The sequence below is a fragment of the Nicotiana sylvestris genome, chromosome 5 (assembly GCF_000393655.2).
Source record: "Nicotiana sylvestris chromosome 5, ASM39365v2, whole genome shotgun sequence".
In the NCBI taxonomy this organism is placed as follows: domain Eukaryota; kingdom Viridiplantae; phylum Streptophyta; class Magnoliopsida; order Solanales; family Solanaceae; genus Nicotiana; species Nicotiana sylvestris.
Genome location: NC_091061.1, coordinates 34,388,749 through 34,413,716, shown reverse-complemented (window position 1 = coordinate 34,413,716; position 24,968 = coordinate 34,388,749). Strand labels below are relative to the sequence as shown.

At 37.1% G+C, this 24,968-nt stretch overlaps 2 protein-coding genes across 2 annotated transcripts; one reads left to right on the top strand and one right to left on the bottom strand.

Moving 5' to 3' along the window:
- Window positions 1-5,024: 5,024 nt before the first annotated feature.
- LOC104215860 (probable serine/threonine-protein kinase PBL25) lies at window positions 5,025-9,056 on the top strand. The gene is made up of 5 exons (XM_009765785.2): window positions 5,025-5,623; window positions 6,390-6,559; window positions 6,696-6,885; window positions 7,451-7,839; window positions 7,965-9,056. The coding sequence occupies exons 1-5, from the start codon at window positions 5,524-5,526 to the stop codon at window positions 8,655-8,657; spliced, it is 1,542 nt and encodes a 513-aa protein (XP_009764087.1). The 5' UTR covers window positions 5,025-5,523; the 3' UTR covers window positions 8,658-9,056.
- Window positions 9,057-9,636: 580 nt separating this feature from the next.
- Window positions 9,637-12,725, bottom strand: LOC104215861 (protein RESISTANCE TO PHYTOPHTHORA 1, chloroplastic). The gene is made up of 4 exons (XM_009765786.2): window positions 12,295-12,725; window positions 11,213-11,423; window positions 10,182-10,351; window positions 9,637-10,106 (listed from the first exon to the last, which is right to left on the bottom strand). Exons 1-4 carry the CDS (start codon window positions 12,580-12,582, stop codon window positions 10,083-10,085), a joined length of 693 nt encoding a protein of 230 aa, XP_009764088.1. The 5' UTR covers window positions 12,583-12,725; the 3' UTR covers window positions 9,637-10,082.
- Window positions 12,726-24,968: the final 12,243 nt, after the last annotated feature.

The following is a 24,968-nucleotide window of genomic DNA, read 5'->3' as shown; positions in this document are numbered from 1 at the left end:
AATTTTTCAAATGATATGTAGTTTTATTGTATTCTAAATGTAGAAATTTTGTAGATATTGTGAAAATCCATACTGATATATATATTTACTCTGACATACAGTTTATTTGTAGATAAAATGTAAATAAAGTGTAGGACATTTATATACAACTAGAATTTGATATAAAATGTAACAGCACAAACATGCAATTGTGTTCTCATTGGTGATACTCAATTCCATATTGAAATCGTGAACAGTTATACACAGCGGATATGAACCTAAGTTTTTGTTTTCCTTTTCCGTCTCCATGTATACACGAACACCCATATCGTTCCTAATTTCCATTGCTCGTTGACAATGTATTTGATTTCTATAATTTTTCGGATATATACAACTACAATATAATACCACTTAAATACAATTTTTTTTACAATGTTGTTCAACTTTCATACAATAGTTAAATGAATAAAAGAAAAATAAATAAACAACAGAATACAATATTTCTACAATTTCTGCAATATAATGTATGTCATGTCTTCTTCTTCTTCTTCTTCTTCTTCTTCTTCTTCTTCTTCTTCTTCTTCTTCTTCTTCTTCGAGTTTCAATATGAAATTCAGCCAAAACCAAGTTTAATCTTCACCAAAACCCCTCAAAATTGAGATATAAACTCCAAACCATATTCCCAATTATTTGCAACAACACCCAATCCAAACAAATAATGATTTTTGAAAACCCAAATTCGAATTCAAAGCTTCAAAGCTTTTTAATAGTTGTCAATGGTGGAATTGCTGCTCTATTTTCCTTTCCTCTTATATTACTGAAATTTGGGATTAAGAGATAGAAAGAGACGTAGAGAGAATTCTCAATTATTTGCAACAACATCCAATCCAAACAAACAATATCTTTTGAAAACCCAAATTCGAATTCAAAGCTTCAAAACTTTTTAATGGTTGTCATTGGTGGAGGGATTACAGATTTTCGCTGGTTTTAGAAGAGAAAATCGTGGGTGATTGAAGAGAAAATCCTGGGGTGTGGTTTGATACATGAGTGATGTGGTGGGATTTAGAGAGAGAAACTTGGGGGAGTGGGAATATTTAATTCCCCAATATTAGCGCGCCTTAATAAGGAAGCCTACAGCTACAATGATTCCTTATTTAATGAATTGTTTATATTTTGTAGAAATACTATTAGCATGGCGGGTAATATGCAAACTATGAACATATTTGGTAATATAGTTTCATATATGGTATAGGAACGAAAATTTTCAAATGAAAAAAGCCAAGAGAATTGGGCAATAAAAAGAGTTCCGGCCCAGAATTGGACCTGCTTGGAGGAGCTTGCTTTCACGTACACGAAAAGAAAAAAAATCAGAAATAGCCAGATTTACAACTGGTAATTGAAACATAGCCACAATTTCAAAAGTAATGGAAATTTAGTTATTTTTCATGTAATACATAATCTGAACAAAAATACCCTTAAATATTAGAGAAAATTCCAGCATAATATGCTGGAGTTCAAATTTTTTACATATGAGATTCTAGTATAATATGCTGGAATTTCATAATGTGCTGGAGTTCCAACATAATATCCAGAAGTTTAAATGGAAGAGCTCCATAATCCAACATATTATGCTAGAATTTTCCATGTTGGAAGTTTATACGCAGGAGTTCCATAATTCAGCATATTATGCTGGAACTTTCTGAGTTCAGCAAAACAGTGGTAATTTTTCAATGACTTTGCAAATGCTAACTATTTTTCGATTACTAATCCTAAAAGTGGCTAAGATGTGATAATTTCGCTTCACATACCATTTTCCCCTTGGATCAGGTTAGTATATCTTTTACTCAGACGAGGTGCTCAAATTGGCCGGAGATTAGGGGTGTGTTTGGTATGAAGGAAAAGAAAATATTTTTCAATTTTCCCATGTTTGGTTGGCTTAATTGTTTTGGAAAATATTTTCCTTATGAACTCATTTTTCTCCAATTATGTTTTCCTTATCAAGAGAAGGGAAAACATTTTCCAAAACTACTTCTCAACCTTCCCCGCCCTATTCCTTACTCTCACCAACCCACTCCACCCCTCTCCAAAAAGGCTTTTTTTAACCACTCACCCTGCTATCCCCCCTCCCCCGAACACACACTATTTTTTTTTTCAAATTTCTATTTTTTCGATTTTCTGCACCACTCACCCTCCACCCCCACCCAACCCCACTGTCCCCCTCCTCCAGCCCGCACAAAAAAAAGTTTTTTTTTACTTTTTTTTGTAATTTCAAATTTGTGTTTTTCATTTTTTTGCATACATTACCCCCCTCCCCTCCGGTTATATATATATATATTTAGTTTTAGTTTTTTCATCTTTCGGTTTAAAGGTTCGAAATTTTATAAGTTCCAAAGTTATGAGTTCAGAGGTTTATGTATTTAGAAGTTGATGGGTTTAGAAATTATAAAGTTTACGGGTTCAAAAGTTCGCGGGTTCGAAAGTTTAATGGTTCGGAAGTTTATGAAATTTGTGGGTTCGGAAGGTTGTTGGTTCGAAAGTTTATGGCTTCATGTTTATTGTATCTAAATTATTTATGAATACTCTTGAGAAGTTATTTTCTTTAATTTACATACCAAATACTGGAAAATAAATAAGATTACTATTTATTTTCCAAAAAAATATTTCCCTTTATACCAAACACACCCCTATGTTATTCTTTTTTAAAAAGTTTCTTAAAAAAGAAGGATACGTGTAGCTCAAAGTGGGTTTAATATTTGAAGCAAGTTATTGGTTAGAGAAAAAGAGAAATTAGTAAGTTAGACAGTAAGACAAAATAATATGTTATAACTAGTTAAAGTATATCAATAATGTAAAGTTTATTTTATCGCTGTTTATGAATTAAATCCTTTAAAAGAACAAAATTATGCAAATGACATAAAAAAGCAAAGTAGAAAACTTATTCTGCCAATTCGGATTCAATTATAAGTATGTTCGAATATGACCAAAAAAGTATGTCCACTTTCGGGAAAATCTTCTGCGAATCATTTAAGATTTTGTCAACGGGAAATCGTTTATTTTCTGACTTTTTTTACGTGTACTAAAAAATAGAGGTAATAATGGACAAATTCTGAAGCTAAACAGCAGATTCGCTGCTTATTCTACTTAGTAATGAATTAACGATAAATTATTAAAAAAGTTTATTAGTTACGAATAATTTAGTGACGACTATCTGTTTACGTGAACTGCCATTTTCGCCATTTTTGTGTTTAGCGGCGGTTAACAAACCGCCTCAAATTCACAGCTTTTTTTGTAGTGCTAATTTTAATTTTTTTAGTAGTGTTATAATATTATAGTATGTTGTAGGAAGAGAAGGTGATAATGGGATTCGTTGAGATGCTTTGCTAATAACCTTAAGTAGTAAAGAGTGAAAGAAAATGTTTACTTGGTGTGAGCAATTTATATATACCAGTAAAATAAAATAGTACATAGTAATGAAAAATGACTTATTTTAATATCACCTAAATTATTTTCCTTTATTTGGTATTTCTAACGGACTAAATATTACCTAAAATCAAGTATCATCAAACGTAACATCTTAAAATACTTTAAATTATACCAACAGAGCCAATGCCATGTAGCAAAATTATCCAGATATTTTCAACATAATTAAGAAACAAAGGGGTAAGTACATTCATTTTGCTTAATTTAGCTCTTTTTTTAGTTTTGAAGTTATATTTTGGGAACGCATCATTAATAATTTAATCATGGTATTTCAAGTAAAAAAAATTAATTAAGTTTTAATTATATTATTCTTTTCCAATCTCTATTGAAGTCCATTGGGAATAATATTTCTTTTCCTTTTCTCGATTGAAACAGAAAATTTTAAATGATGACAAGGAATATATTGCTGTAGCAAAATTCTTTCCTCAAATTTGTGCTTTGGAATTTTTTTGATAAATTATGAGAGCATGTTAAATTGGTATAAGGTTCTTTTAGCATACCAAACAACGATTTATCCTTTTTAAAATTATTTTCTTAAAAGTTTTCCGAGCAGATATCGATGATTTAAACGTGAGATAAATTTATTTTTTGGGTTTTTCAATCGATGTCCGTTATTCGCATTGCAGTCCGGACTAATTCAAATTCATATTGCGTAAAGCAAACTAAAAGAAGATGCACTCTCTATTAAGATCTTTTTCATTCCCAGGTCACGAACCCGAGAATTATAATTAAGTATGGAGTGATACTGTTCATTTTCACAACTCATGTTTGTTGTTGAGACAAATCCATTAGTTATACACACAAACATATATGTAGAACTTGAACATAATATTTTATAGGGATGTGCCCTCCTCACTCCTACAACAAGATTATTTGAACAAAATTAGCAGAAAATTCCTGTAAGTGAAAAAGAAAAAGAAAAAAAACTTATTTGGATCCCCACCAAAGGAGGACAAACTTTTAAAGAATTAACATAGTTCATTCTTATAGCTTGCTGATGCTTTGGTTCAATATAATTTTAAAATAAGCTTGCAGAATCTAAAATCAGAGTCTAGTTACAACTTACAAGTCGAGTGAAATATAAATAAATAAATAGAAATAAAAGTACCCAACCTGTTCAGATGGTACTAACTTTCATAGTATACAATTATACGTCTGTTGCATGATTATCGTTAGCTTGTCCAATGTCGTATGCAAGATATTTCATAAGGTGCGACAATTAGAAAAACTGGATTAATTACAAATTCTTACAATGATAAGTGGTATTATTTTTTATATTTAGCCTCAATATTTTTATTTTTCTTATGCAGTTCCCTGGTTTAAAAAAATAAAAAATGAAGAGAGATACGTGTAACATATTATAAATATACGTGCGTTTACAAATATAACCATTCACATCGCCCTTTTCCCTCTAATTAATAATGAGAGATATCACCAATATTTTTTAGCCAAAAGTTTAACCCCCCCCCCCCCCCCCCCCCAAAAAAAAAAAAACAAAGAAGATAAAAGACCAAAAAAGAAAAAAAGTTTGTCCCTGCTTCCTCTCCAAGTGATTTATTTTTCCTACAATTTCTAACACCTCCACAACCTTAGGGTCCATTGATAGAAGGAGCCATATCATTGCAAAACGTACATTGGAGATCAATATGGAATTATATTCTTTTACAAGACATGTTCGCATTAAAAAAACTATATAGATTGCTTCGAAATAATATCTTTACGTTGACCCTTTCTTGAACCAGAACCGGGGAGGATGAGAGGAAAGGGCCATTGCCACCCCTTTTCCTCCTCCTAACTATTTTTTTTCGTTTCTTACCTAAAAGCTTTTGAACGTGATGATCATGAATTTATGTACAATCATGCATTTTTCTTTTTAAACATTTTGGAATCTTGAGAGGGACAACGTGAAGAAATATTTTTTTTTTCTTGTAGACTTTTTCCATTTGAGTTCCATTTGTAAATAGACACAATTCATATTAATTCTTATATATTTCGAAAAAGAGATTTTTTTTTTCTTGAGGGGACCGTGGAAGTTTTTTTTGATCTTTTGAGAGGATCAAGAACATGAGTTGCCTCCCTTGCTTCAAGAAAAAATCCGAATCGCCGCAGGAGGAGCTGCCGGTAGCTCAGCCTAAAGAGATCGCAACCATCCCACCACATCCCGGTATGCTCTTTTAATATCATACTTGAATTCCTATAGATCCTTTGAAATTTAAAGAAAATGAATTGTTGATGGTTGTGTTCTCCTAAATAACACAAACTTGATGTTTCTCCTTAGTTTCCCTACCCTTTTTTGTTTCTTGTCTAAATCTGTCTCATTTTTTAGTTAATAAGAGAAGAATACATGCCTAGAAGTCATGCAAAAGCCGATGGTTTTCCTAGGATCATTAATTTGAAAGGAAAAGAAGACAACAGCATCAACCTAAGCATTCACAAAATACTAACGCTATGTAGAAAGCCAATAGTTTTAAGATAATCAGGGAATGAAAACAATAGATGGCCATGGTCTTTAGAAGTAAAGGCAAGATTTGTTTGTAAAAAACATACCCCTTTTGAGTAAATATGCTCACGCACCATGTAAAGTTGCCGGGCGTGTGAGCATGGAAACAACCTCTTGCAGAAATGCAAAGTAAGGCTATATACATAAGACTCAATATGGTTCAACTCTTCCCCGGATCCACGTACGCCAGGAGCTTAGTGCACAGGGCTGCCCCCTTATGCTCATGCACCAAACAACAACAACAAACACAGTCTAATCGGAGTCTGGGGAATGCTCATGCACCAAGCGTTACTAAATAAAAACAATAGATGGTTATGGTCTTCAGAACAAAAGACAAGATGGTGTGCTGCTACATGTCTTGTGTAGTTTTCCTAACACATTTGTAGGCTGATGTTCACTTTCTCCATGCATTTTGGGGGTAACCCACCAGCTGAACCCTTTCAGAAAGACGACAATAACCCTATCGAAAATGGTAACACCAATGCTAAGACTTTCACATTCCGTGAGCTTGCCAGTGCAACAAAGAATTTCAAGCAAGAATGCCTGATAGGTGAAGGTGGATTCGGAAGAGTGTTCAAGGGAACGCTTCAAGGCGGACAGGTAAAACTACCGTTTATCTCTTTCAGCCTTGTTGTGACTTTAACTTGTTTAAATAAAAAATTCTTTTATACATGTCACCCTATATTACGAGTCAAGAAAGAACTTCAGTTTTGATGTCTGGTTTGTACCTGAATAGGTTGTGGCAGTGAAGCAACTAGACAGGAGTGGAACACAAGGAAACCAGGAGTTTCTTGTTGAGCTCTCAAAGTTGACTCTCCTTAAGCACCCAAATCTGGTCAATCTCATTGGATATTGTGCTGATGGCGATCAGCGGATTTTGGTCTTTGAATACCTGCCTATGGGTTGCGTAGAAGACCATCTCCTTGGTAAGTTTATGCACATACCTCGCACTCTTCACCAGTGGCAGAGTCAGAAATTCGAACAGAGGAATCAGAAAAAAATACAAGAATGCCACACTTGAACTTCAAACCAACAACCTAACACAATTTTTGAGCTACTTTTCCCACTACTTTACAAACTTCCCTTATATTAAAGAGAATTCAACACTTTATATGTAAGGCAGCCTAGTACACAAGGCATCCCGTGTTCACGCAGGGTACGGGGAAGGGCTGCACCCCAAGGGATGTGACGTAGACAGCCTACCCTAATGCAAGCATTAGTGGCTGCTTCCATGGCTCGAACCCGTGGCCTATAGGTCACACGGAGACAACTTTATCGTTGCTCCAAGGCTCCCCTTCCAACAATTTATATATGTAGAAAAGAATTTGTTTTCATCGTATTCGCTCAGTGTAACTTTCCAAAGAAGGGGATCCAATTAAACTCCCTTAACTACACTTGCCACAGCTCTTCACCACCACCATCCCCTTCCCCCTTTCATGTAGTCATACACTTTCTTGATTTTGTACTAACTAAAGTTTTGTTACATTCCAGACCTCAAAGATGGGAAAAAGCCATTAGATTGGCTATCCAGAATGAAGATAGCTTCAGGTGCTGCTAATGGACTCGAGTATCTACACGAAAAGGCCAATCCACCAATTATTTATCGTGATCTGAAACCCTCAAACATTCTACTGGATCAAGATTTCAATCCTAAACTTTCAGATTATGGTATTGCTAAGCTTGCAGGTGGAGGGAGTAGGACAAATATGTCTCCAATGATGGTGGGAAATGGTTATTGTGCTCCAGAGTTTGAAAGATCGGGTGAACTCTCTATGAAGTCAGATGTATACTGTTTTGGAGTTGTCTTGCTTGAACTTATAACAGGGCGTCGCGTAGTGGATACATCAAGGCCAGCAGATGAGCAAAATCTAGTTGCTTGGGTAAGTACATTCTATACAAGAATTTCTTTTTAAATCTCATAGTTCTTGTGCCTTTGCTTAGCTAAAAACAAAAGGGCATTCGAGTATAGTTCTAACTGGTCACCAAATGTATGTGATTTTAACAGGCACAACCCTTTTTCAGGGATCCAAAGAGGTTCCCTGAATTGGCAGATCCGCGTCTTGGAAAGAAGTTTCCTGCCAAAAGTTTAAATCAAGCAGTTGGGGTTGCCGCAATGTGTCTTCAAGACGAACCAATGGTTCGTCCTTTAATTGGTGATGTTGTGGCAGCTCTTAGTTTTCTTACAATGCCACAACCCGATGACCCTATTCCTAGTTCGCCTCCAGCTCCAACCCCAACATCAAATATGGATAAGTCAAACAAAGATCAACAGAGTTCAGAAAATGAGGACCAAGGTGATTCAGATGATGAGGATCAAGGCGATTCAAATAATGAGGATGCAAGCAGTGAGAGTGACCAGCAAAGCAATGAAAAAGTCCATGACAAACAATATTCTCAAAAGGTCCATGACAAACAACGGTCTCAAAAAGCTCATGATAATCAAGAGGATGATAGAGGAAGTTCAGATTATGGATACGGAAGCGGATCGGGATCATCAGAATATGAGGATGACAGTGGAGATGAACAAGGAGAGGTGACAACAAAATCTGGAAAATGGGGTTCTGCAGGTTCGAGACATAAAAGCAAGGTAAAATCCCGCTCTAGAAGTGTCAACTCAAGTTCAAGTAGCGGAACATCCAACAGTAATATCACAAGGGAGCGTCAAGAGAAAGCAACTGTTGAATCTAATGGGAAATAATGTGAGTCTTGCAACAGCATGGATTCAAATTTAAGTCACAGATAGAGAACTTGGTTTGAGTACAAAACAAAGATCCAAGAGAGCAATTGCTAGCACAAATCGCAGAAGTAAAAGCAACATGGAATCAAGTAATGTAAGTATTGATTTCGTTAAGGCAACAAAGCAACTTAAATTCTAATTATGGAAGTTTTGGTGCATCAAGTCACAGCACAAGGAAGAATCATAACGTTAAAGTAATGGTTCAAATCATCACCAGAGTATAGAATTAAAAGCATGTAACTGTACCTTGTAATTAAACTTTTTTCATATTTCATATTTCCATTTTGACAAACTTAATTTTACATTTTGGCTATGATTAGTGTTGACACAAGTGATTATTTGAGTGAGCTTTTTGAGTAAGATGTTTCACTAACATTAAATATAGCAGCTTGTGCATGGAGATCTCAGGCCAATACGCCACAGGCTCAAAAAGCATCCGTGTCAATATATTATGGCTTGAATAAGCTCATAAATTTTACGATAGTAGTAATTTTATGCTCCACGAAACAAGCTAATAAGTTTACTATAGTAGTAGTTTCAAGATTTGATTTCTCATTTACGCATGAAAGGATACACAAAAACACATTACAGATGACCGATAAAGTATATAAAATGTCACCAAACAACCAAATTGTATCTGTGTATGTTTACCTTCATGAATTTGTGAAGAATGTATGAAGCCAGGTTTTTGGTTGTAGAAAAAGGTCTTACTTTAATTTACTTAAACTTCGTCATGCAATATGATACTGCCTCCAGCAGAAAGGAGACCACCTCTGCCGGAGGGAAATGGGGGGGGGGGGGAATTGGGGGAACTGAAAATATTTGACGATATCCTCTCCTTAACCCACCAAAAATACACAATGACCTGCAACTTATAGGGCAGCACCATTGGACCAATGCCTATTTTTCTTACTTCAAGCTAACGAAGTTCCTTTCAATGTAAACATAAAGTCATTTCTCAGATGTATTTTTAGGGCTTCAAAAATTCATCTTCACAACTTATCGTCTGTACATAAATGAGGGAGAGTGCATGTACTTTCTTAATAGTAATTTATCATCGGTACGAAGAAGGATGGACAACATCTGTACTTTCTTAAGGGTAACGAAATACACAGAGCACATAAAACTAAAGGTGTGCAACCCCCAACCCAAAGAAAACAATATCTATCTGTGTTAGCAGTAAAGCTCATAACTCGAACTAGCCGAAGCAAGGCAACTTGATATGAGATATTCTTACTCTGCTCGTAGATGTTTCATTTTTCAAACGAATCATGATATAGCAGACATGACGTGAACCATAAGCAGCCATAGTAGAGATTATATCAGCTGAACGAGCTACTTATTTGAAGCAACAAGAGCGACACTGATCCGTCACTTCTTTTGCCATCACTCTTTCTGTAGCCATCCAAGCTGCACGAACAAAGTATGTTAGCAGAGAGGAGAATATAAACAATGCTCAATTTGTCTACTGAATAAACCAAATACCTTCCAAGCGTACATCCCAAGAAATGCTACAGTATCCACTGACCAAACGACAGCAAATGACTTCCAGAAGAATGGGACTATAACATTAAGCAAGGGAATGAGGATAAAAAGATAATTGAGAGCTTCTTTCTCATTCTTTGAGCAATCCCGAGCCCGAAGAGAAGGGACAGCTGCAATAATAGAAATTAATATTTGAATTCAAATTTACAGCTAAATTGAGGTATAAGTAGCAAGGGTACAAATTAACTTTCTACACCTATAAGGATATTTATTTTAAAACGCATATATACAGTCAAAGTTTAATATCTTGGGGAGATAGAAAAATTAGTAATTACATTAGAATTACAAATTATAGTGTCTCCTTACATCAACTTATACATTTTATGCTAGTGTTTACTTTGGCATTCACAATTGAGACTAGCGTGTTTAATAACACAAAATGTTTGAACATCGTTTACACAGCAACTCAAATCACAATGAATCTCAAGAATATAAGATACCATATTGAGGAAAATTGTATAAAGGGCAGCCAGGTACACTAAGCTCCCGCTATGCGCGAGGTCCAGTCAATGGCAGGACCACAAGGGTTTATTATACGCGGCCTTACCCTGCATTTCTGCAAGAGGCTCTTTCCAAGGCTCGAACCCGTAACCTCTTGGTCACATAGCAGCAACTTTACCATTATGCTAAGGCTCCCCCTCCACTTAGGAAAATTGTATAAAATACGAAAATAATATTTCTTTAAAACAATTGATGTTCCTTACATGATGAGGCATGAACTGACATTTGAGAAAACTATCTAAATGAAGTAACATCAGATTCAAATAGCAACCAACTAAAGCCGCAAATGGAACCACCTAATCATAGTCCTCCAATTAAGAAAACAGTGAAAGGAAAACGAAATGAATTAATGGACAGATGAACTTTACATATCTACGTCATAAAAGCAACTTTGAATCTCTTATACAGAAATGATCTTATTTCTACTACTTTAGAAGCAAGGTTTAGTTCTATAAAACAAAATTACTTACTAAACATCCATATGGACCACATTCCCATTAGTCTCCAGATGTCTGGTTCATTTGAGGGGAATATGAGATTGAAGGAGAGAGCTCCACCGAGCAACATTGAAACATAGCCTTGCACTTCAAAAACAGTGTATAAAACAGTTCCAGGTACAGCAGGATTTTTTGTGGCAGTGGAAGCCCTTGGTGCAAAGGTCGCAGCAGTCTTTAGAACAGCCTGTTAGAGAGTATTTTGAGGTTATCACACATTCTTGGTAAGACATCACAAAGTTATAAATTAGTCAAATTATATTTGCCCATGTAGCATAGCAGGAAAAATAATCATGTTGCAAATTTGGCTGTTGGCTTTGCAAAGCCCCGACAGAAATTTGAGACGTTTTTTAGCACAATACCAGATGGACCGTTCTAACGTCCTCGATGATGAAAGTTTGTGCGATAATCTACAAGTCATTCCATTGGACCTCTCTTTGATGCAAATTGTTACTATTAAGAAAAAGAACCTTGGGAGTAACTCAACTATAAAATCTAGCTCTGTTTCTTTCAAAGGTTTCATTATGATTAGACAATTATCACAAAGACCCCACAAACTTACTCAAGCATTCTCTTTTATATGGATCTAAGACCGGCTATGCTTTACAAAGTTCATGCTGATGCAGTTACACAATAAAATGGTCATGCTTGTAATTTTTTCATTAGCTTCTTTCACCTTTGAAGTAATAATTCATGCCTAACATTAGAACTAATAATTCATGCCTAACTTATGCAGCATTTGATTGGCCGTGTAAGAAAAAACAATTCTTGCATAATACCCGCATTAAGCAATGTATTAGCAACACAGGATTTAAAGTATTTAAATACAAAAATAACCTTAAAGTAAGTAATTCCTGCATAACAACCCTTTCATTATTAATCATTGCATAACAATTTCCACATTATTAATCGCCGCATAACAATCTCTGCATTATAATTAATTCACTGCATAGACAATCCATGCATTATAATTCCCGCATAACTAGCATGTGAACCGAGCTACCTCAAACATATCAAAAATTGAATAAAACTGAGTAAAGAATACATAAAAATCTGACCTTTTTGAGTTCCTTATTATCAAGAACAGCATTAGGACCAGTAGAAGTAGAATTTTCCCCTCTTCTTTCTTCCTCACTGTTAATAATAACCCCATTAGTCTTTTCTTGTATTTCCTCTTTTGGGTCCTCTATTAACTGTTTATCCAACTCATTTGAACTTGCTGACACACAAAGTCTGCAACTTTTGCCACTAAGTAATGGAGATTTCAAGAATATAGAGCTTTTGGGTGGGAGAAATTTCAAGATTTGGCAGTTTAAAACTGATGCTGACATTGAAGCAGAATTCATCTTTGGGTTTTTTGTACAAAGCTGTGGTTTTTAAATGTCATGTAAAGCTACAACATTGTGTAGAAGTTGGGTTTTTGTGAAAGAGTACAGAGGTGAACACATCAAGATGGACAGGAGCAGAAAGTCATGAAAATGTGAAGGATAAAAGAGGAGTGTCAATTTAATTTGTGGCTCCAAATTACTCCTTTTTTCTTTTTTTCCTTTTTTGCGCGGCTCGAATGAATCTTATGGGCCACTTGGTGTACCGGGTCGTTTGGTTGGGAAATCAGAATTAATTATTTTGGAACTAGTTATTTGGAACTGTTATTGAATTCTCTCATAGGAATAAAAATAATAGTGCAATCTCCAAATAACTAATCTTAGTATAGTTATATTTCAGTTTTATCTCAACCAAATTTGGAATAAACTCTATCTCAAATTTAGGATGTGTTTGGTATAACGGAAAATATTTTTCGGGGAAAATGTTTTCTCGGAAAACAAGTAGTAATCTTATTCATTTTCCGGTGTTTGGTACGCAAATTAAGGAAAATGACTTTTCAAGAGTATTCATAAATAATTTAGATATACTCCCTCTGGTCCAAAATAAGTGATTTTTTCGTTGTTTTCACACATATTAAGAAATTCACCTTTTAATATTATTTAGCAATGAAATTGATCATATTAACCTTTATTATATCTTCACATAAACACTTCTAACACATACTCCAACATTAATTACTCCAAGGGCAATGTAGGAAAAAAATAATTAATTCATTCTTGAAATCTGGAAAAATCACTTATTTTGGACTACAAGAAAAAAGCCAAAAAATTACTTATTTTGGACCGGAGGGAGTAATAAACATGAAGCCATAAACTTTTAAACCAACAACCTTCTGAACCCACAAATGTCATAAACTTTCGAAACTGCGGAATTTCGAACCCGTAAACTTTATAATTTCTAAACCCGTAAACTTCCAAACATATAAACCTCCGAACTCATAACTTTGGAACTTGTAAAATTTTGAATCTTTGAACCGATAAATAAAAAAACTAAAACTGAAATATATATTCAAAAAATATTTTTTCGGGGAGGTGGGTGGTGGGTGGTGCAGAAAAATGAAAAAACAAAAATTTAAAATTGCAAAAAAAAAGTGAGGTAAAAAATAATTTTTTTTGTGGGAGGGGGTGGGGTTGGGGTTGGGGTGGAGGAGTAGTAGGGTGGGTGGTAATGGAAAAACTGAAATTTGAAGAAAAAAAACCTTTTTTTGGAGAGAGAGGGTGGGGTGGGTTGGTGAGGGTGGGGAAGGTTGAGAAGGAGTTTTGGAAAATTTCCTCCAATTGGAGGAAAATGAGTTCATAAGGAAAATATTTTCCAAAACATTTAAGCCAACCAAACATGGAAAAATTGGAAAATATTTACCGAAAAATGTTTTCCTTCATACCAAACAAACCCTTAATTTCTGATTAATTATTCCTTATCCTCATACCAAACGAGCCCTAAGAAGTTTTTACAATTTGATACACTAGGTATTTTCCATCTACGTAGGATCTAAGAAATGACTGTACTTTAAGGAGTGTGATGTACACAATTTATCTTAATGCAAGCATTGGTGACTGCTTCCACGATTTGAGAATAATAAAAGTATTATATTACTTGCTCCATTTTGATTTATATGGCATAGTTCTCGCTGAAGAGTTTTAAAATATGTGATATCATCTCGCATAAAGTATTATTTACACAATTTTACATTTTAAGACTTCAAATTTATCTTACTACTATTTATAATTTAGACTTAACATAATAATTTATATAAAACCAACCTCGTTAATTATTTTAATATGTTTTTACTATTACTATGATAGTCTAATATTTGTTTGGACAAGCTTCTAAAATTAATTTCTTTTGAAAAGTGTTTTTCAAAATAGTACCTTTAGTAAGAAGCAATTTGTGTTTGGCTAATAAATTTGAAAAGTACTTTTGAGCATCAATTAATGTCTGGTCAAGTTTTTCAAAAAAATATTTTTGGCAAGAAATTATATTTTTCAGCTCCTCAAAAACTGATTTTGCTTCTGCTCAAAAACACTATTTTCCTTCTAAAAGTTGAGCCAAATACCTTAACTTTGAAAAAAATTACTTCTGTCCAAAGGGGGGGGGGGGAAGCAAGTGCACAGCAGGGCGGCTCCAACCTTACGTGGAGTAAGGCATGTGCCTTAGGCCTCGAAATTTAGGTGGCCTCATTTTTAAAAATAATAGGTTCATAGGTATTTGAAAAATAATATTTAGTACTTTTAATACAAAACTAGAGTTTTTATTATAAAGGAGAGAAAATTTTGTAGATAAATAAATAAAATAACAATTTGACTCACTTAAAAATGTGTAGATGAATAGTTTTCATAACTTTTAGTTTTTCATTTTTCACTCATTCGTTAAAAAAATTGCTCTCTCTTCCTTAATTTGTCCAAGTCAATCTTTTTTTTTCAATCTCTTCATATTTCAGAAAACCCTACATATTTTTTTGCGTTTCTCTTTGATATTCTTGCTCACTTCTTTTTCCAAGATTTCATTACTCACCTTCTTTCTCCAAGATTTCACTAGTTCAAGTATTCAACAATACATTTAAGCTTCTAATAGTTCTATACTTCTATTGCTTTGTAAAATCTTATCTAAAATCAACAATCTCAAGAAAGACTAGATAGGTTGGCTATATTATCAATCGAGCAAGAATTATTAGAGAAAATCGATTATAAAAAAATATTAACAACTTTATATCTCAAAAAGTTAGAAGAATAGACTTCAAATAAAACATATCTTATAACTTTCTTTTAAAAATTTATGCCTCATATTAAATTTTGGCTTTAGGTCCCGTATGTGCTTGAGCCGCCTCTGGTGCACAGATAGCCATTCTCAGAGATGCTTTTTAGATATTAGTCAGTATTTATTTTGTCCTAAAATTTTAAATTACAAATCTTAACTTCAGGACAATTCATCCTGAAGAATTAAACCGAAAAATTAAAATTAAGGACGCACCGACTAATTCCTAAATAACAACCCTTTAGAGTTCTACCTAGTGTCACTAAAAAAAAAAACCTCAGCCAAATTGGCTATAATATATGAAAGTTATTAGGTTACTTTAATCTTTGTTTAGTCAAACACGTCATGGAGTATAAAATAGGAGTGAGAGAGTCTAAGCGGGCGTTTGGACATAAGAATTGTAAAATTTCAAAAAAAAAAATGAAAAAAAATTTTAACTGAAAATGGTATTTGAAAATTAGAGTTGTGTTTGGACATGAATATAATTTTGGATTGTTTTTTAAGTTTTGTGAGTGATCTCAGTGAAAATTTTAAAAAATAGCTTTTTGGAGTTTTTTTAATTTTTGATAAATTCCAAAATGCATCTTCAAGTGAAAATTGAAAATTTTGTGAACAAACACTAATTTTAAAAAAAAGTAAAAAAAAAATCCCAAAAAAGGAAAAAAATTCTTATGTCCAAACGTGCAATAAATTTGTAATTTTTATTTTCTGAATTTGTAGTTTGGTCACACAACATCTTTGCTGTTGCAATTGGGCCACATCAAGAAAGAATTTAATTTTCTACCCTTCATTAATTCGCAGCTCGTCAAAGTACTTTATTTATTCACTAAATATTCGTATTCAAAAGTTAGAACTTCGGAGAAATTCATTAACTGATTTTTTCATACTTATACACTATTTGAAACTTTATTACCCTTAATATTTATGTTTAGCTAATTACATGGCATAAACAAGTTTTGTTTACCAAATATATACAATCCACCTTAAAAGGCTCTCAATCCATTATTTGTGGCTTCAATTAAGGGATTTAGTTACACAATTTCCTTCTTTCTCTCCTCTCTCCCCTCCTCTCCACATTGCCCTGTGAGGCTGTTTGCACAGAGAACCTCACTCCATGGCTAAAGTTGCTTCCTTGCCGAGACAAAGTTGGGCTTTCTCAATACTGTGTCTTGCAATAGGCAATTCATAATTGTTTGAGCTTGAATTAGGTCCTACTGGAGTGCACAGCTAAGCTGTATAGCTGTATCTATTGTTTCACTTATTATATTTTGCAAAAAGACACTAATCAAATTCTCTATGTGAACCGAAAAAGAAAAAAATTTGGATGAAATTAAAAATATTATTACTTAACGTTATGACTGCAAGATCCTAGTAATAATATGTACTACTTTATTTATATTCTTTCTTTTTTCGTGAAGAGCTGAGAAAAGTTCTATTTAGGGACAATTTATCTACAACTTTCATACATTATTTATATCAAGTTATATACAACTACAATATCATACCACTTAAAAATAATTTTTATACAAATTTTATACAATATCTTTTGTATATTTTGTATCTGATTTATATATATAGTAAAAACAAATTTCATACAACTAATTATATATTATACAACTTATCCACAATTTATTCACAACTTTCACACATTATTTCTATCCAGTTATATACAACTACAATATCATACAACTTAAATATAAGTTTTATACAATATTGTTCAACTTTTATACAATATTTAAATAAATAAAAAAGCAATAGAATATAATTTTTCTACAATTTTACTACAATTTCTGCAGCATAATGTATGTCATGTCTTCTTCTTCTTCTTCTTCTTCGAGTTTCAATATGAAATTCAGCCAAAATCAAGTCTAATCTTCACCAAAACACCCTCAAAATTGAGATATAAACTCCAAACTATATTCCCAATTGTTTGCAACAACACTCAATCCAAACAAATAATAGTTTTTAAAAACCCAAATTCGAATTCAAAGCTTCAAAGCTTTTTAATGGCCGTCAATGGTGGAATTGCTGCTATCTTTTCCTTAGCTTTACATTACTGAAATTAGGGATTGAGAGATAGAGAGGGACGTAGAGAGAACCCCAATTCTTTGCAACAACACCCAATTCAAACAAATAATTTTTTTTGAAAACCCAAATTCGAATTCAAAGCTTCAAAGCTTTTTAATGGTTGTCAGTGGTGGAATTGCTGCTCTCTTGTACAAGAAACGTGGGGGAGTGGGTGAGATGTGGAGAGAGAAACATGGGGGAGTGAGATTTGTACGTTACAGTGATTGTAGGAATTGATTAATTATCCTTAAATCCTAAAAATGTACAACAACAACAACAACAACGACCCAGTATAATCCCACAAGTGGGGTCTGGGAAGGGTAATATGTACGCAGACCTTACCCCTACCCCGAAGGGTAGGGAGGTTGTTTCCAGGAGACCCTCGACTCAAAAAAGCAATAGGAGATGATATATTAGTACCATAAAAATGCGTAATAAAAATAACAACAATATATAAGAGATATGAAATATGAAATACAGGATATGAAATACGAAATACGAAATACGAAATAAATGGCTGGTATAGTACAACTAGAAGGTAAAGCCCTGCATCAATAGACGACCAATGACATTCCTAGTCTAACTCCTAACTGGATAGTCTCCCTCTATTGTGCTGTAGAAATATTCACACTCTCCCCTAACCTACAACCTTAATGCTCGACCTCCATAATTCCCTATCAAGGGCCATGTCCTCAGTAATCCTAAGTCGCGCCATGTCCTGTCTGATCACCTCTCCCCAATACTTCTTAGGTCTTCCTCTACCTCTCCGCGTGCCCACTACAGCCAGTCGCTCACACCTCCTCACCGGTGCATCAGTGCTCCTCCTCTGAATGTGCCCGAACCATCTGAGTCTTACTTCCCGCATCTTGTCCTCCATGGGGGCCACACCCACCTTCTCTCGAATATCTTCATTCCTAATCTTATCCATCCTTGTATGCCCGCACATCCACCTCAACATCCTCATCTCTGCTACTTTCATCTTCTGGGTGTGTGAGTTCTTTACCGGCCAACATTCAGTTCCATACAACATGGCAGGCCTAACCACTGCTCTATAAAACTTACCTTTTAGTAACGGTGGCACTTTCTTGTCACACAAGACTCCCGACGCTAACCTCCACTTCATCCACCCCACCCCTATACGGTGTGTGACATCCTCGTCAATCTCCCCGATCCCCTGAATAACCGATCCAAGGTACTTGAAACTACCTCTCTTGGGAATGACTTGAGAGTCAAGCCTCACTTCAACTCCCGCTTCCGTCGGCTCAACTCCAAATTTGCACTCGAGGTATTCCGTCTTCGTCCTACTCAACTTGAAACCTTTAGACTCAAGAGCATGTCTCCAAATCTCTAGCCTCTCGTTGACGCCGCCTCTTGTCTCGTCAATTAGAATAATGTCATCAGCAAATAGCATGCACCATGGAACCTCCCCTTGAATATGATGAGTCAGTGCATCCATCACCAGGGCAAATAGGAATGGGCTGAGCGCAGACCCTTGGTGCAACCCCGTAATAACTGGAAAGTGTTCAGAGTCGCCTCCTACTGTCCTAACCCGAGTCTTAGCTCCATCATACATGTCTTTAATCACCCTAATATAGTTACTCGGGACCCCTTTATCCTCTAAGCAGCTCCATAAGACCTTCCTAGGAACCTTATCGTACGCTTTCTCCAGATCAATAAACACCATGTGGAGATCCTTCTTCTTATCTCTGTACTGTTCCACCATCCTCCTAATAAGGTGGATAGCTTCTGTGGTAGATCGTCCCGGCATGAACCCGAACTGGTTGTCTGAAATAGACACCGTCCTTCGCACTCTCATTTCTACCACTCTCTCCCAAACTTTCATGGTATGACTTAGTAATTTGATGCCCCTATAGTTGTTACAGCTCTGGACATCACCTTTGTTCTTATACAACGGGACCATTGTACTCCACCTCCACTCTTCAGGCATTCTATTAGTCTTGAATATAACACTAAACAATGCAGTAAGCCATTCCAAGCCTGCTCTACCCACACACCTCCACAGTTCAACCGGAATTTCGTCTGGCCCGGTAGCTCTGCCCCTTCTCATCTTACGCATTGCCTCCATGACTTCATCGATCTCAATGTCCCTACAATTACTTACTTCATGGTGACTGTCGGCATTCCTCGATTCCCCAAGTATAATATCCTGATCCCCTTCTTCACTTAGAAGTTTATGAAAGTAGGTCTGCCACCTCCTCTTAATCTGGTCATCTCCCATCAAAACTTTGCCGTCATCATCTTTTATGCACCTCACTTGGTCCAGATCCCGAGTTAATGAGCTTGAATGGGGATGATTGATGAAGGACTAATAGTTCCAAGGGCCTCAATAATGGCTCTTTATGATCAATGATAAATAATAAATGAGGAACAATCAATGAAACACAATAAATGTAAGCAATAAATCAAAGGAAAGACAATGGAGAATGTTTAAGTTAGAGAGCAGAGAATGTTCTTGTTCTTGTTTTGAATATTATATGTGCAAGAAATGATAAGGGTCCCCTTTATATAGGAGGGGGAATCCTAACATGGTACATATATAATTATTACAAAGATACGTAGCTGTACAACTACTTAATGGTCCGGTACAGACTTGTACTATTCTTGAAGGCGTTGTCAGCTTTGACCACGTGCCTTGGGAATTTCCCGCTTGTCCATGATAGCTACCGATTTACGTTGCCCCGAGATCGAGCATAGAGAACACTCGGGGTCGAACCTCGAGTTGTGCCTCGAGCCTTCTGGAGACGGGTTATGGAATGTCATAATGATCATAAAATTGGATTCTCCGATTTTAGCCGTATAAAGATAGTCATCGTGTTTCTTAGAGTGAAAATTATAAGAAACGGTATTGAATGCTTGCCTCTTCGATACTTCCATCATGACGTCAGTTACGCTATATCAAGCGATTGATGTGATAAAAAGGGTGTCTAAAGGTCGCGTCCATACAACCCTTGAAAAGCCTTTGAATTGATTACATCAGTTGGCTATCTTTTGGCCTGCTCCAATGTACATGATTGGCCTTTATAAATACTTCTTCCTTCGCTCCTTATTCTCCACTATATCATCAAGCCTTCAAAAGAGTTCTTCTTACTTCTCTCTTATGTTCTTTCTCTGATTACAATTTCTTCTCTCCTCTAAAATCTTTTAACAAAAATGGCGAAGACTTCCACCTCTGTCCCTCAGGAAGATGTGCCTTCCTCTTCTTCATGCTCGTCTAAGGGCAAGGTAACAGTACCCCCTCATCTTGAGGAATGCATCCTAGGACCCTGCGAAACGACCTCCGATTTCAAGGTCGACAATCCTTCTTTGAGGCTGGGACGATGTGAACCCATGTCCCGATATATTAGTTTAGTAGAAGACGACAAAAAGGTGAAGACTGACTGCCGCTGGAGGGACGCGGTACTGGTGGAGATTTCTTCTCGGGGAGAGGACATAATGACATACAAGGCCAGCTTCCTTAGTGTGTATACCTATCCATTTACTCTTGGCTCGGTGGAGCCATCCTCGCCTTCAATAGACCCCGTGATCCTCGACTTCTGCGAACGATATCGAGTGACTCTCGGCCAAATTCATCCGTTGTTCTGGCGTATTATTTACATGATCAGATATTTTGTGAACATGATTAAGGGGATGCCCTTTACCCTCGACCACCTGATCAGAACGTACAATCCCCGAATCTTCCATGGGGGGCCTGATTAAGCTCAAATGTCAGGCCTCAAAAGCCTTTCTTGCTTGCACTAACGAGGTTATGGATAGAGGGTGGATGAGCCGTTTTGTCCGACTTATGACCTCAGACCTGATTCCAGTGGAGAAGATGTCATTCCCCGAAAGGTGGAACACGAAACATAAGTGAATACGCTAATTAAGTATTTTCTTTTCCCTTTGGATCAATTTCTCGATGAATTGACTTCCTCCACTGATGCAGCTGCCGCAGTGTACCCTAGCGCTATTAAGGACATCTCGGGCCGAGTTAGCTGGCTAGATTTGACTTGCCCATATGTTGAACGCATGTGGCATGACCTATCTAAGGCTCAATGGGAGGCCAAGAACCACGGTGAGCCCTCACTTCTGTTGTAATTGAATATGTCAGAAGAACTATCACTGATTGCGCCCTCATTCCCTGTGTTTATATTTTGTATTTGCGCTGGTCTGGGAGAGGCCTCCTTGATGAGAGAAGCACTGCCTGGGAAAGTGGATACCCCGAAACCTGACAAAGAGAAGAAAAAACGAAGGAAATCATTGATCGAGCCTTCGAAATCCAAGAAGGCCAAAGCGGAAGAACCTAAGGCTGATTCAACAGCTTTAACTCTAGAAGTATCGGGGAGTCCCTGAGCTGAAGGTGAGGAGAAAGATGATTCCTTGGTAGCACCTAAGGGAGGAGAAAACCTGACCATCCCACATATTGCTGAGCCGGTGGCTTCTAAATCGGAACTTGATGTTGTTATTGTCCTACCTTGGGCTGAAGAGGCCTTCGAGGGTGTATCGAGTAATGTCCCTGAGCCGGTTGACGGCCAAAATATTCCTCGAGCTGAGGTGCATTCGGTAGGAGGTCCGGAGGAGCCTAGTTCTGAAGTTCTCCAGAAACAAGAGACGGCCCCGATTGATCCAGTCGGTGTTATTGAAGTAATCAATTCCCTTCTAGGACCGACTTTACCTCCGAGGGAGATTCAGGATGTCCAAAATAAAAAATCTTCCGATGTGGGGGTTCCCGTCGTAGGTAAAGACGCGTTTGGAAGGCTTTTTGCCCAGCTCAAGGAAAACCTTGAGCTCGACGCGTCACTTATTTTCAGTGAGATCGATAGGCTCTATGATCAAGTATTTTTTTGTAAATTCTACTCGGCGTCCTGATCTTCGTCTTTCTATCTTAGTTTCTTTCATGGTTCCAGGCCAAGGTGCTTTATAATCATACCTTTGCCAGGTTTCAAGCCGAGTTGGATCGCTACGAGGGTGAGCGCAGGAAGCTCACCTCAGAAGCCGATGAGCTTAGTGCTTTTTTTACCAAGAAAGAGGAGAAATTATGTGGCCTTCGGGATTGTTTGGAGGCGACGTCCCGAGAGAGAACTCATTTCACAAAGCAGGTTATATAGTCTCCGTTTGTTTTTGTCTACATACTTACCCGACTTTAGTATTTTAACACCTTTGGGCTGATCTTTACAGCTTGAGAAGAAAGATGTCCTAATGAGGGAGGAGCTCCGAGCCAGAGACTCTGAAATTCTCGAACTCAAACGGCACGTGAGTGAGATAGCCTCTGAGAGAGATACCCTTTAGGGGAAGGCGGTCTTAGTCAGACATCAACTTTATGATGCGATGGTGGAGAGTAGTAAGTATAAAGATCTTCACACTGAGCTGGTTTTTGCGCTATCTAGGGTCAGGGATGAAGCCGAGGCGCTCGTATACTCATACAAAGAGAATGCTATTTCTACAAATGCCCAGGCTAGGAAGGTGTCTGAGGAGGCCAAGCTGCAATTGAACCTAGCCATGGAGCATGCTCGGTTAGAATCTCGGAGGCAGGCTCTCGAGGATATACATGCAGGGGGCATCGATTTGTCTACCGAGATCGAGAGGGTGAAGACCCTAGAAGAGGAGGTTGCGGCCATGCTTACTTCTGAAGGTGAGTCGAGCAGTGGCTAGGAAGATGATGAAGATGAAGGCGAAATCCCCGAAGGGGAAGAGGCCGTTGAAGACCTGGGGGCTACGACCGAAGCTGTTGAAGGAACAACCTCCGAGGGAGCCATCGAAGGCACAACCCCGATGGTAGATTAGGGTTTTATTTGCTCTCTCCCTTTTAAGGGCTTTAGGCGTGGGCCTTGTAAATGCACCATTGTAAACCTTCAATATATATGTAAAAAGCCTTTCGTTTATCATCATTTCTCGTTTTTTCCTTTGTTTTTAGGAATAAACTGTGACGCTTGTTGACAATTGGTCCGAAATTTTGGACCTTAAATTAAATCCTTAGGTTCTTGCTACTGCTGAGCGATTTGTAACGGTCAAAAGTTGACCGCTCGGGGCTTAGTCCCCAAGTCAAGTTTCGACTTGAGTTCATCGACCTTTAGGTCTAAAAATCGGCCCTGAGGCTATTTGAGCCAGCCATTAAGCTCTTACGCGTTGGGATGATACAACCTCTAATATAGGCTGGCGCTTAGGCTCTTACTTGTTAGGTCGGTATGACCTCTAACATAGGCTGGCGCTTAGGCTCTTACGCATTGGGTCGGTGCGACCTTTAATATGACTTTATTTTTCCCTCGCTAAAGACTTTTTGAAGTTTTTGTGTTCGTCCGACTCTTCGACGGTTCGATAAGAACCTCGATTGTGAGCCGTTATGTAATGATAAATTAGCACCTCGGGAGGTTTCGCTCGATGGCTGAATTGTTCCGAAGCCTTTTCATTGTTTGGAGCTGACATGATCGAAGCTCTTTTGCTTATGCCGAGGGTATCCTGATTAACCGATTCTTTTTGAAGTATTTTCGACGTAATTGAAGGCCTATGATTTTATGGCGACGATCGGGCGTCCTCGAGTCGCGTTAGTTTGGCCGGAGCCTTGTGACCGTAGTCATTGTGTTTGGCCGTAGCCTTTTAGTCCCCGAGTGAGGTAGCCTCGACGTCTATATCGAGGGTATGCCTTTTTAGGGGTCTTACAAGTTCAAATATATATCCTTGACTTTAAGATCGGGATTATGCCTTTTGTAAGGTCTTATAAATTTGAACATGCCTTACTTGAGGTCTTACAGATAGGCTACTTGGCACAAGTATAATTCATGCCTTGCTTAAGGTCTTACAGATTTGTATTGCCTTATGGAGGTTTTATGAGCTCGAGGTTGCCTTATGGAGGTCCTACATTGTTGATAATGCCTCATGGAGGTCTTACATTTTCTAGCATTGTCACATGGAGGGCTTTCGGGCTCGAGGTTGCCCGCTTGGGGTCTTATGGCCTCGAGTTTTTGATAGCTCGATGGGGTCACAGTCGGCGACAGTCCCCGAGACGTCAAAAGTTTTTGGCTCTGGAGTCGTTCCTTGTAAACTTGATGTTGCCTCATTGAGGGCTTATGAGCTCAAATTTTTCGGCCCGGAGGTCTTATGGCTTCGAGTTTTTGGTGTCAGTTTCTGAGTGTTCGAGAAATTTCTGGCCCTAGGGCCGTTTCTTGTGAAAATAGCAAACTTCTTTGAAGCGCAAAGTGTTTTGATGGAAAAAATATTCCTTGATTACTTGGCACACGTATACATAGTTTTCGCCATTGAGGGTTCGATTATTCTACGCGGACACGGTTCATTCGACCGTTTGGCCCGACACATCATCTTCCTATCGGGACCCTTTTTGGCTTATTTTGATCTCTTTAATGAGGCGATATCCCGGGGGATGCCCCCCAGTATTCAAGGGTGATTGGAGAGAAGCCTTGAATACTTGTTGAGTCCTCCTTAGGTAGCATATAGACGTAGCCTCATTAAAAAACTTGCCGGTAAAACCCTTTTTGGGATAAAATTCGATCGAAGGAAAAGAGTGCAATGCATGATT